The sequence below is a fragment of the Asterias amurensis genome, chromosome 4 (assembly GCF_032118995.1).
Source record: "Asterias amurensis chromosome 4, ASM3211899v1".
Taxonomy (NCBI): Eukaryota; Metazoa; Echinodermata; class Asteroidea; order Forcipulatida; family Asteriidae; genus Asterias; species Asterias amurensis.
In genome coordinates, this window is record NC_092651.1 from 20,939,386 (window position 1) to 20,953,569 (window position 14,184).

At 37.5% G+C, this 14,184-nt stretch overlaps 1 protein-coding gene across 2 annotated transcripts in view; it reads right to left on the reverse strand.

Annotated features, from left to right (window-relative positions):
* Positions 1 to 2,788: 2,788 nt before the first annotated feature.
* LOC139935910 (amyloid beta precursor protein binding family B member 1-like) overlaps positions 2,789 to 14,184 on the reverse strand; it is a 94,014-nt gene continuing 82,618 nt past the window's right edge. For both annotated transcript variants that reach the window (XM_071930534.1, XM_071930535.1), the window contains 2 exons: positions 13,448 to 13,522; positions 2,789 to 11,644 (listed from right to left, as the gene is read on the reverse strand). In XM_071930534.1, coding sequence (XP_071786635.1) covers positions 11,552 to 11,644; positions 13,448 to 13,522 — 168 coding nt within the window. In that variant the 3' untranslated portion in view covers positions 2,789 to 11,551. The remainder of the gene's footprint in view (positions 11,645 to 13,447; positions 13,523 to 14,184) is intronic.

Consider the following 14,184-nt stretch of genomic DNA (forward strand, 5'->3'; position numbering starts at 1 on the left):
GAAATTTTGCCAATGAAAGTGTTCCATTGCCCGAGCTCAAACATAAATCCAACTGTAAGGTATCGCCTAAGCTGAAGATGTCAAACTAGTTCATACTTTTCAAATGAAAAAAAATCTGCATTATTATTAAGAAGGACATTGAGATATTGCATAACAAGGATGTTTGTTTTTGTGCCAAGAGTAAACGCCCATGTAGTTGCAAACAGAATTACATTCTGATCGGTGAAAACGCGTTATACACCATCTTTTTTTTGTGCTCATTTTTTAAAAAACAAAAACATTATCAGACGGAATTTAATTCATGTTTTTATTATCACGTTTAGGCGTTTATCCTTTAACACAGAAGCCTATATGCTTTAAGGAACACGTTGCCTTGGATCGACCGAGTTGGTCTTTGAAAAGCGTTTGTAACCATTTGTTATAAAATGCATATGATTATAGAGAGATATTTTAAAAGTAGAATATAATGATCCACACAAGTATCACTCGAAATTGCGTGGTTTTCATTTTACCTCGTCGACTAAAACGGTCGGTCATTTATGGGAGTCAAATATTTTTCACGGGACTCGGGAAAGTAATGAGTTTACATTACTAACACACACATCGGGTGTATACGGGTAAAAACCAAAAGTAATATTCTTATCTTATTTGTTTGTTAAATGAGGGTATCCTATTTGGACCATTTGACAGTTGCCCGAGAGGTGTTTTTGCAAGGAAGGAAAGTCCAACTTTCACTTAAGTGAATTTATCCAAAATAAGTCTAAATTTGTTAGGGTAAAAAAAAAACAATTTATCTAAAAAAAGTGGAGGTCGGTTAAGGCAGTTGTCATTACCTTGGTCCTTTGGTGTCACCCAACGAGCATCCAGATTCATCGACAACCAACCACACAAAATCCGTTGATCTTCAACTCCTTGGTCATTATCAAATGCTGCATGCCTCTATTTGCCTTGGTCTTAAGAGTATAAATAATGGAACTCAGAAGGAGCCCCCTGATTTTTACTAACGTAAACTGCGCGCTGGCCCAGCCCGCGATGGGTTCGAATCCTTATGGGTAAATTCCATAAAAAATTTCCCCATACAAAATTGTTGGGTATGTGAACTGGTGCGTGACTTCTTTGTATTCCGGGAATCCCAGGAATTCTTTATAGGATTACCAACTTACTTACTTGGGTTGACGGGAATGAATAATACCGTATCCAATTTCTTTCCAATAAAAATTTGATGTATCAATTTGGTTCTTCAACATGTTGGTTGAGGATGATTGAGGTTGCGTTCACCACAGTCATGTGAAAAGAGGTTGATCCATTCGGAACCTTCAGCTTTAGATTATGACCTCTCTTGGAATGGGTTATCACTGTCCCTGGGAAAAGCTGATTCTCCTTATTAAGATTGTGAACACCTCGATCAAGTCACCTCGTGAGTTTTTTTACTCGAACCTGTACAAGTCTAACTCTTGCAATATTTCTGTGTATACACAGAAATAATGTTTTGTTTTTCAAGCTTGGGATGATCTTAAGTTCCCCGACGCTGTGCTTCTGTTCAAGAGTAACTTTCTAAAGTAAACGGATAAATAATGTATAAAGGCCTACACAATAATAATTGCATTACTTCAGAGGAAGCCGTTTCTCACAATGTTTTATACTATCAACAGCTCCCCATTGCTCGTTACCAAGTAAGTTTTTAGGCGAACAATTATTTTGAGTATACTATACTTACCAATAGCGTCCATTTAAATAATGCCCACGGGTCCTCTCACCTTGTTAAACTTTAGATGGATTCGACGTGCTCGCGGGTGATTTTTTAGCTGTTTCTCAGCAAGTTAACACTGAAACTGTCAAAATGTGACTTTTATTGTTTCAGTCTGTTCTTGACAATTTGCCTATAAGTTTACAAAGACCCAAACGACGGCATTGCAAGAAATGCTAACTCCCCGGACGCCCCCCCCCCAGTTTATTGGATAGTGAGCCAGGAAGAATATCAGAGGAGCTGGAATCAAAATCCCATTGTGCTATAATTCTGATTTTATACAGTTATCAACTCTGAATATATTTACCCCATGTATTGACTATCGGTGCAGTGAAATTGTTTTTAGACATTTTATTTTCTTCACGCACGCAAGAAATGAATTCGGATGATCGTGAAAGTCAAAGTGCGCCCTCTTCCGAGAATTACCATTCAGGTATTGACGGATTTATGGATGAATTATCATTCATAAATACATCAGACAGTTTCGCTATTCCTATTGGTGGAGAGCGCGTCACGTGGGGGTGTTTAAACCGTTGATAATGAACAGTGTTTATAACCGGTTGTCCACGCTAGTCTTGATGCAAGACGTTTCTTGTTACGAGCGATGCAGGCGCTGTCGGTGAGTTGACCGCGCTGTGTGGACGTGAAAGGAAAACCAGCGAATATGCACCAAGACTATTTAACAACACCTTGAGCAAAGACTAATTGAGGTATTATAGGAAAGAAGGAAAGAGACAAGCACCCTAAAACCATGAGTAAATTACCCAGTGGGCAATGTTTTCCGGTTTTCTTTTTTGTTTTGTTCAAAAATGCCCAGCCTGTTATCAGTGTTGAAAATTCTCTCTAGCAGAATGGCAAGATGCAACATTAGAGGGGCTTACGCCCCTTCCCCCTTTCTTGAATCCATTATACCCATTTCCAGATGTTCATGAATTTAATTTAAACAAATATTAATTTAATTTAAAACAAATTTTAACAAATAAAAGTAAGATCTGACACACACCAACAAAATAACTAGAGATAGACTTTGTTTTTGGTCATATTTATGCGTTGCAACATTTATTAGCAGAAGTACATCTGATTGTTTTTATCCACATATTGACACAGTGCATAACGACATACGATTACTGGTGCCTTGCTCTACAGAATAATGGCGGACTAAATCATGAATAAATTGTACATTTCATTCTGGATACCCCATAACAGTTTGCTTTGACATATAATGTACATTCACTCTTGTGTATAGGTCCAAATGACATTTTATTATATTTATAACAAAATAAACAAAATGGACTTTATCAACATACAATGTGACACTGGACAGAGAGTTAATGTACGGTGGCCTAGAAGTGACAGCAGATTATTTCATTTGGATATCCGGGTCAACGAAGCAAGGCAACAGTAATTGAATGTGCTCACCCAAAATCAACAATTTATATCTTGTTTTACAAAGTGTTTCACATCAGACTCTTAACCAAACTAGGGGGAAACAAAACAAACCAACAAAGTTATGTTTAAGTTTCAAGTTCTATTCATGTACATGTATACCCTGTTAAAATAAACGCATCATAGAAGTAGATGGGAATTATGAGACAATAACAACAAATAATAGCTAAGACTGGGACCACAAATACTATTTTCGAAAAGACAATTTCCAAATCCGACTGCTACCTTTTTACTTATTGTTACCAAAAGCAATATCTCATTTCAGTAAATGAGATACTATTTTGCTATATAATGAATATAAAAGTGGCTGTCGGAAACAGAATGTTTACCATACATTGAATGAAAAACCTTCCCCTACCTTAAAAGAGAAAAAGAAAGAAAAGTCATAAGGTGATCTTATCAAAAATTCAAGAGCAAGACTTTACATGAAAGCATCCCCCAGATGACAACTTATTCGCCCTCTCCTACATTACACGGATGTCTCTTCAAATTTAGAAAAGATTCTCTGAGACAATAGTATTTCCCTGCATGATACCGTCAGAAGAACAACAATACCCCATTATAGTCCATGCTTCTAAAACAATCCAACAACCTTTCGGATCCATCTCACTACACATTATTTTGTTTCTACCCCCAAAAATACTATGGGTGTCGCAGAGTCTGATGTGAAACTTCTACACACTATACTGTAAGAAAAATAAAATTGGCAAGCCATCTACTTTTTACATCTTAATAATAATAATAATAACAACAATAATAACAATAATAATTCTCACATTCTTTTACATCAGCCTGAAGTGAGGGTGGCTATACAGTGAATTCTGTACACATAAACACCATACTTTCTTCACAGTTCAATCACACACAAAAATATCAGAGTGCTTTATAATAAAGGACAGCGTTATAATCTTTACCTTCAATAACAGTCCAACATACAAATAAAATAATTATTTATACCTTTGTCATGGATTGTCGAGTCAGGGAAAAAAGGAGTTAGAAGGCCTATGCCATGAGTTTGAAACCACACAAAAGCTTGATAAACTTGTAATTTGAACTTATGGTATTTCAATTATTCAAGACAGCAAAAGCGAAAGAACTCATCTTAATGCTTTATTAGGGCGATAATAAATGTGTTTTTTTCTACAAAGAAGATGCACTAACATTACAGCGAAAAATGTGTGCTACTTTGATGTTTCTTATGACCATTTTCAGACAAATTTCTCTTATTTACTTTATTACAACATCCAACAGCGAAATCCAATAACAGGATGAACAGTAATCGATCGAGAAGAAATCTCCAGTTTTAGATGTGGAAGAAAAAAAAAAAAAATTCATGAAAACCCCTGCAACCAGGTAGGACTGTTAACCCAATCCACATGCAAGATGGGATTCGAACAGTGGTTCACAGAGGTGAAAGGTAGGGAAAGAAACTATTGAGCCAGCCTGATCTCCCATTTTGCAAATAAAGTGGTTCCTTGAGCTTGCAGAAAGCTTTTGAACCACATTTTGGAAGGATGGAGTGTTATAAAAAGAGTTAATTTTGACAGGGTAAAGTTAGTGCAAAAGTCTATGAAGGTATATCGCCCTAACATAGCAAAAAGAGTTCTATTGTACACAATAGGCTGCACAATAGGCTGCACTTTGGTTGTAAAACATCTTTTTCATTTGAATATCACAACATGCCCTTTAAGTCCTTGGATTCTGAATCGACGAAACCATGATGAATGTACGTTAAACCTTAAAGACTATATTTGGTTGTGCACCTGAAACTTTCAGAAATACAAAGCATTATGGGTACTTTCAAGACAGCCCTAAAAACCACTGTCCGGGGAAAGTCAAGTTTTAAAAACACCAGTTATGTGATGATTTCGACAGAATTACGTGTCATAACTTTAGCATTGCCAGCTGAAATGCATTGGTAGCTGGTTTGTATGTATTTTACTAAGCAGGACACCAGGTACATTTTGTACATGTAAATATATTGGCTGGTAACCCTATTCTGGTATAAAGTAAAGTTTTGTTTTGCTTTTAGCAACATTTCATGCTAAAGCCACTCTATTTGGGCCAAGGAAAAGACGACTCCATTAGTGGGTAAACAAAATGTTAAACTGTTGGTCATACTTGTATTTAAACAACTATACAACATTTTCACCCAAAAGGTTATCCTGATTATCTTCAATGGGAAAATAGGACCTCAAACGAGATACATCCCTAAAGTGGTGCTCCAAAATTGGCTTATGGTATCGTTGCTACAAGCTATTCCAATGAAGAATTACATGAAGAAATGGTGTTCACAAGATTATGCTCAAATATTTCCCCCAACCCAAGTGTTTCAAGGTTTTAATGAGCCATCTTGAAAATACCCATAATGCTTGGGTGAAAATAAACGGCAAGGTATGCTATACAAAGTTAACAATATACAATAATAAAAAGTATCATACATTTCCTACTCGGGTAGATAACAAAATATCAATCTGTGCAAAAATAATGAGGAAAAAAAACCACACTGATGAATGAAGAAGATCAGATAAACAAAGCTGTACAATACTCGAGACAAGAAGAAAAAAAAACACACTAAAAAACCATTTCAGGTATTTTGGCAAAAAGTCATATAAAAATGAAAACTGATCTGAGAAAAGTATGTTGACTCTGGAAATAAAATCTGGTATCTGATGTTTGGTGCGTACAACGGCTATAATATATGTATCAGCTAAAATCACATTAAAAAAAACTAGAGTTGTATAATGTACTGATAATAAATAATTGCACCATTTATGTAAAATCTGTTTTGTCTACCTATTACAACTTTTCTTGTCAGATAAAATGCATGACAAGGACAAAACACTATCCACAACATCATTTTGTTTTGTTTTTCTTCTCCAAAAACATAAACAGACAAAGACGAATCGTTAACATTAATTAAATCATTGCTTTCAGAATGGCGTAAAAAGTTTGGTATGAGTAAATTCAAAAGTCGTTCCGACTCCATCAATGTGTAACATCTACTACAATGATACCTCGGGTTTTAACTGAGTCAGACTTAAATCTACCTAAGGATCTAACTAAAATCTAAATTTAACCTGGGGGATTATGAAAATGACGTTTATTAATATTTAGCAATGTAAGGATTCGATAAGCTCTTATTTATTGATATTCAGGAATACAAGCAAAAATTGCCATTAGATTAAGTACAAGAAATCCGTCGTTAGATATCTACGGCTACAGTGAATACCTTTTTATGTGATATTGTTTAAAATACTGACAATCACGACTGCACCATGGCTAACAACTACATGTGCTACTAGCTTGTGCAATATTAAACTCCAACAATTACTGTATACTGTGATTGCGTTTAGTCTACATCACTTTAAAAACACATACAATCTTGTGTAGGATCCAACGTCTTTGCAAATACATTGAATCGTAGTAAATATTATCTTCATCTTTTTAAGTTGATATTCATAAAATTTCCCGTAGACTGACAATACACATTTCAAACTGGAATTTTGTTTTATGAGTTCTGAATTTACATGTGAAATGACAGAACATTAAGTAGTGTGTGCAATATTGTATTAAGAGATAGCAGTCATGGTCATAATAAAAGTGGAGTTAAAATGTTTAGCAAAGCACCCCCTCTAGTGACCTAGTTATAATTAGACCAATTGACAAGTGACAACCGGTTCACATTGTGGTTACCAGCGTGTTACAAGTTAACAACAGAATTATTGACCCACTAGATAGCCTTGTGACCTATCTAAATTGTGCCAACTGTGACCAAATAACAAACTGTGACTTAGACTACAGAGGCCCCTGCGGCTGATTTCACAAAGAGTACTACGTAGGACTAGTCCTAGGTAGGAGATAACTAAGTTAGGACGAGAAACTCATTCTAACTCTAAGCTAGGACGAGTAACTCGTTCTGACTCGAGACAAGACCATTCTTCACTCTTTGTGAAATCTACCCCTGGGTGGGTTGATTAGGCAACCCCTGAGTCGGCTCAGAGACCCCTGGATTGACTCAAAGCATTCCCAATAATAGAGCCACTCAGGTCATGATGGTAAACTGCTCAAACTTTAAGGGTTGCCAGCCTCAAGCTGTGTCCCGAAGTGATGGCTACAGCTTTGGCTATGGCTGGAATCGTTGAGTACTCATAAACCGTCATCATAGGACGTCCTTAGCAACACCCAAAGCAACAGTCATAGCCATGGCTGTAGCCGGACACAGCCTCTCTTTCAAAGAGATTAGAGGCGGTTGATGCATTAAGAAATCACCTTTTATTTTTTCCCAATAACCAACCACCCAGCTTTACTCATGAAAAATCCACTCCACCTGTGTAAACACGTTACCTCAAACTTTAGTGCACACATCACTTTGTCCTGAATGTTTAGTTATTCATCTACATTTTTCATTATATAAAGCTACCTAGATGTGTATTTTTGTTTTCTCTTGCTTGATTTCAAACACGTTTTGATCACAACCTATGACAACTACACTTAGCCACAACTTCATAAACATGGACTTTTTACTACACTGCTGAAGGTGCCTTAATCACTAACCATGCAGTTTTAAGATGGAAATCCACTACATTATTTTACTACTTGTTAGAGCTGGAATGCTGTTGCTTTTTTTCCCCCTCACATAAACATCAGTCTAAAATAAACTGCATTTAGGTATGAAAAAAAAAAGAAACAAAAAAAATCATCGAACTCCTTCCCGATTTCTTTCCGATTTCGTTGAAATTTTTATCGAGTACGAACAAGCAGCAGCACACATTTTGCAAGTTTAAAATGTTACTTTCTGCTGCAGTCTTGCAGAGCCAAAATGCAGAGCAAGTTTGTGAGTCTTGTTACAAGATTTCCTAACAACATCTAGACTTTGCACTTATCCTTTCATTGAAACTGTACAGATGATGTTATGTGTTCCTTTGACAGTTCAGATGCACTTTTGTTAATACATACTCCCCTTGACTGTGGTACGTAAAAGCCATGCTCAATGTCTTCATCTAACACTGGCTCCCTGATGTAAAACGACCAAACACGTGATTTTTAGCCGAGGATCACGTGGTTTAACCAATTCGTTCATGAGCCATTGGCTCAGTGCCACATCCAGGTATTCTTCTCCAACAAGGCGCTGTTGCTAAGCTACAAAATTCACCTTGTAACCATCCCGTGAGGCGATCATATCCAAGCAAGAAACAAGGAGCATGGAACTCACTACCTACATGTTGATTCATTATCCTTAATCACTTTCCAGCAAGTCTGTCGACTCTCACAAGAGTTTTGTACAACGGCTTGTCCAAATTAGGACATCTGATGTCACTGGAACAAGGAACTCACTCCTGCCGATATGAATCTGCAGGGGGGGGGGGGGGGTAGCTTAGATCCCCGTCAATCAGCATGTGCACATCACGTTCATCAAAACAGTGTTGTTCCTATTCAGCTCTCGTTGTTGTAGCCATGGCGACCCCCAATGAAGACAGAGAAATCCAGCCTCAATCAACGCCACGCACACCACTCCTTTGTTATTTCACACATCGTCTGTTGTCCCTGACGCAGCAAATTAAGTCCCCGGCCCACAGAATGTCCTCAGATTGCTGCCTTAATTAATCAATTGTAGTTCTCCGGGGTTAATTTTCACACGTCTTGCCCAAGCTCTTCAAATATATATTCCAGAGAAAATCCCAAGATCGGTGGTTGTTCTGATCCCACACTGCATGCTTGCTGCATTAAAAAGTTTTTTTTTATTTAAACAGACACTACACTATTTTTACATACTCCATTTTGGTTAACTTCAATATGTTTACTACGATATATAGATTTGTTTATGTACTACAGTAGGTGCTAGATTTCTTACACTACAACTGACGTCTACCCCTACACACTGAAGCTCATTATGTAAATGACATATCAGAAAAGCTGCTTGATGTCGTCACATGACTTTGAGAAATAAAATTTACCGTATTTTACCGTAGTTGACGAAATACATCACTGGTACACAGTCACATTTCACTGGCCCCATAGAATATCACTGTACATTATCACACATCAATTTAACCTCTGTTCTCTGGAACAAGTTCGAGCATCAATGTTGTCGAAGAACAATCGGATGATCGTAATTAACAAAAGCACCAAAAAAACCTCCATCACAAAACTCCATAATGGCCACTGTTGTCCAGCCCCAGCTATAGAACTTTATCATGCTGCAGAGACAACTTGGTCAGGTTCCCTGATTGAAATAATGAATACTTATGCTCATTAAACACAAAGGGGCCATACTATTTCTCCCCTTGTGCCTCATTATGGTTACATTGACTTTAGTTCAAAAATAAACAAGATGACAGGCATGATAAAGATCTATTATACAATGTGAAAACAGCTCGAAATTGCATCCAATTGTAAATCATGTATTCAGCATATTGCTACACTGCTTATTACATTTGAAAATGACGTCATAAGTAGTCAGGGGCCACTACGCTATCATAAACAATGATATAAGGTAGACTTTAATATCAAAGCAGCATGTTTCGTTTTTGAGTAAAGACAAAAGCTTTTGTCTTTTTGACAATCGGTATTGACAGCTTGGTCAACTTTACTTTTCAATGTAGTAGGTTTGTTGTCTCAGTGTACTCCATATCAGCGCCCAGTTTCGTTGAGCTGCTTAGTAACAATGAGCAGGATACCAGCCACAGATAGAACATGTGAGATGGTAACCATTTTCTGGTAAGCATAATTTTGTTGTGCTTAGCTACTTTTTGAGGTGAAGCAGCTCTATGAAATTGGGCCCTGTCGAACCTCAAGACGAGTTGTCAGTATTTACCATAGTGCTTTGCAATTGTGACATCACACTTTGCTTAGCAATTAATAGACTGATTCACAGTCAAGATCAATCTGAGCTCTTTGCCAAACCAGCCCCCGATTTCACGAAACTCATCGCAAGTTGCGACGCATCGTAAGGTTTGCGATGCGTCGCAGACCTATAAGAAACTACGCGGCTGCGACGAGTTCGCAACTTACGACGTGTAACCGGTCGCAACTCGCCCTTGCGACGCGTCGCAGCGCTTGGTGAAATCGGGGGCAGAGCCCAAACATTTATGCTCGAATTATCACATTTTGTGCGACAAGATTTTAGTGAATATTGGATAGTTCCAAATATGTTAATTTTAATTTCTGTTAGCTCTTAAAGGGTTAACAGAGTCGAGTTGTGTTTCTTTCATTTGCACATTTTACATACATGTGAATACAAAGTGTAACTAGGACGGCTGTATCACATTTCGGTGCGATTCTTATCGATATAATAATTTCTTTTCAGCTGATACTGACTTTGGCTGACAGTCTTTAGGTGGGCGGCAGCCGGACTTTCACCAGTCCCTTCAAATACCTTTCATAAATCGATATAAATCTCTCTATAATATTCTTATTTTACATTGCACTGCTTAAAATTTCACGTTTTACTTCCAAAGATTATACAGAGTTTTTAATCTTTGAATGCATTTTGGCAAGTCTGCAGCACGGACAGAGATGCCCAAGTGATAAGAAATCAAAACTTCAGCAGCTAGGGAGTCAGTGTGTGTGTGTTGAAAAAGAAAGAAGTATGACCTCGGTACTGTAACCTAAACCACTGCCATTTTAAATGGTAATAAATGTTTAACTTACACAGCAGGTGTCGTTGTCACCCAAGGGTTTTCCAAAATGGATCACTTTCATATCCATTTCGGGATAAACGGACTTTCTCCTCAGTCTATGAGGAAAAGTTTATCCAAATGAAAATCAACATTTGAATCACAGCAACCCTTGGCACTCAACCGACAACATTCTTGCATAAATGTAACATCATATTCTTATCATCAATTATGAGTTCTTGATTCGAAATCAAACTTCTTAACTTTACATATAATATCAGCACTTAATTTTTGAAACACAAGTACTTTTTTGTTTTTTGTTAAACCAGCAGCAGTGACCATCCATCTTCTATCAAACACACACACATATATTCATATACACAGGGTGTTCCATTAGAGATATTTTAGCACACGTAAAATAGTTAACGCACCATCTAGTGATGTGCTTAAAATTGGTATCCTTTTTTTTTAAACAGCTATTAAGATATATTTGCATACACAGTAAAGATTGCGTGTTCTTTAAAACTCTTAACGTTTGCAAGTCTTATCATGTCACAGTTTGCGGAATACATTTATTTCTTTATAAACACTTCATTGTCGAAGCAAACACTGTTTTTGATTTTCATGGATGTCCATAATTGACCTTCAGAAATCGCAAAATGTCACGATTATTATTTGTCTTCTTCTCCCAAGCAGTGAATTCTCTCATAGATGTCGTCCGTCTGCTTGACCGGTGACTTTACACTGCACTGATGGGAGCCTCTTTCTGCCCTCGTCTGCCCAGCTTACTGAAGAGATTTTGAACTCCGCTCTTGATGGCACAGCCCCAGTTCTGTTAACGGCCAAATCAATAATAAAAGTATGTTGAGTTTTTGTGGAGATCCAAATTTCTATGTAGTCCGTTTGTGAATGCCGCTGCCAGAGATGCAGTTGGAACACAAAAAACGTGGATGGATTTGACTTGTTGATAAAAATATCATGATAGTTTGTTCAGGTTTTCTCTACAAACAGAGCTTTAATTCACTGAAACTTTTACATGTGACTTTTATTGTACCTTTCTTTTCTCAATAAGTTTGCTCTAAATCAGCATTATTTTGACAAAAACTATGTGATGACACCACCATTAGGCATACTCTGTTGTGTTACAATAGTTTTGTCGGTCAACTATTATGTCTGTAATTTTCAACATTGTTTAATTTTCATGCTGTTTGATTTTGCAATGGCATATCCACCATAAGCCCTTCTTTGGGGATTCTGCCTCGACTCTATTGTCCAGTAAGATACTATAAAAGCATGAGGAAATACACTGAAACACAAATTTTATAAGAAAAACATTTGTTCTGCTCTAGAAATGCAAATATTTTTGTAACATTCAGGCATGCAACTGCCCGTTGAAAAAAATAAGAGGAAAATTTTCAAAGGCACAACGCAAGTGCGGAGCGAGGCAGCCGAAACGCCACGGGACATGATACCCACAATGGTACCCTAGAACATGTTGAGGTTTATTATGCTTTATAAGGTGCATTGTTAGCATGTACTAGGCTTAGTTTACATGATTGTAGTTGTACACTGTTAATGCCCGGCATATATTAGGCTATAATAAAAAAAAAGTCTGGGAAACAAAACGTAAAACCCCCCCCCCCCAAAACCGCGGAGTTCCGCGGAAGAGTTGCATGCCTGAACATTTAAAACATTGAAAATGTGAAGTTAAGACAAGACCTTTGTTTTTGACCCTTTGAGGTTGCGAGGAAGTAGGCCGAATCTTGCAAGCCGTATACGGCTGCTGGCTGCCATAGGCATTTTGGTACAAGATGCTGCTGCACATCAATGATCAATAGTAAAATCAATATGGCAGCAAAGGAAGACCAATGTTATACAGGAATAAGAGTCATTAGTGGCAAGGAGGTCTAGATCAAGATCCAAATGTTCGGAGGGTATGTTAAAAAAGATGGCAGTACTGCCTTTCGGGTGGCCTTTGGAGTTTACCAAGGAGCTTTAATGAACAGTACCCTCAACACTAGAGAAGTAGATCAAAGAGCATGATTTCTTTAACTCTGAAGAAAATAAGCAGCTACTTTTCTTCATCAGTCTCAATTCTAAAAGTCTGAAATTTCTCATTGTTTTAAAGGCACTGGACACTGGTTATTTCTCAAAATAACTGTTAGCATAAAAACTTACTTGGTAATGAGCAATGGAGAGCTGTTGATAGTATAAAACATTGTGAGAAATGGCTCACACTGAAGTAACATAGTTTTAGAGAAAGAGGTAATTTCTCACTCAAATATTAAAATACTTCAGGCATGAAGCCTTTCATTAGGCATCTGAAAGCACAAAAACTTGTGCTAATGGTGTTTTTCTTTCATTATTTTCTTGCAACTTCAACGACCATTTGAGTCACAATTTTAACAGATTTGTTATTTTATGCATATGTTGGGATATACCAAGTGAGAATTTTGGTCTTTGACAATTACCAAAGGTGTCCAGTGCATTTTAGTTTATGTTTCCCATTAAGTGTAATGTGTAACAGGGACACTACAACTGTAAACACTTGTGAAATAGACAATCCCATATTGCAGATCTCGTTTAAGACCCCTTTATATCAAACTCAATTAGTTTCCCGGTATCTACTACTCACCCTGCCATCATAGGAGTGATCTGACATCAGATGGTGGCCTTTGGGACGATTGTCCAGGCACTTCTGGTATCTCAGCTGAAACAAAAACAAAAAACATACTAAGTTTTTTGTCACTTGATACTCTCCACTTTGAGTGCAAGTTTCCCACAGGTACATGTAAAGACAGGAGGATGAACTGGTTCAACGTCAGTATGCATTGAGCAGTGTGAAGGGAGCGTCTCAATAGTTGGGCACCTTTTCAGGCTCGGAGAAACGTTCCTAGAGGCAAATGTCCGCCATCCACTGGACCACCAAAACATTCTGCTGGACTGCGACATTGTGCCAGAGTATGGGAACAGTCATACACGATTGGATATACATTTCAATGGAATGCTCCGGCAGTCTACTGGACCACTCTAACCGATCTGATTAGAATGTTCTTCTCAATGGAACTTTTAAGATGCTCCCTAACACTGCAAAGAGGATCCTTTGTCATGAACAATTGTCTGTTACATTATGACGCAATCAAACTAACATCTTAAGAAAGAAAAAAATGAAATCAGGGAAGACGTACTGTACGGTTACGTTCAATGAGTGACTATGTCCAATGAAGAACCTCTTTTTTACGCCAACGTAGGGGGGGGGGGGGTCCACATATGTGTATAAGGTATAACTACGAACGGGGTAATTCTACACTTCATTGTGTAACACCACGTGCACTGACACAATATACAGATATTTAGCTTTCTAAATTATTT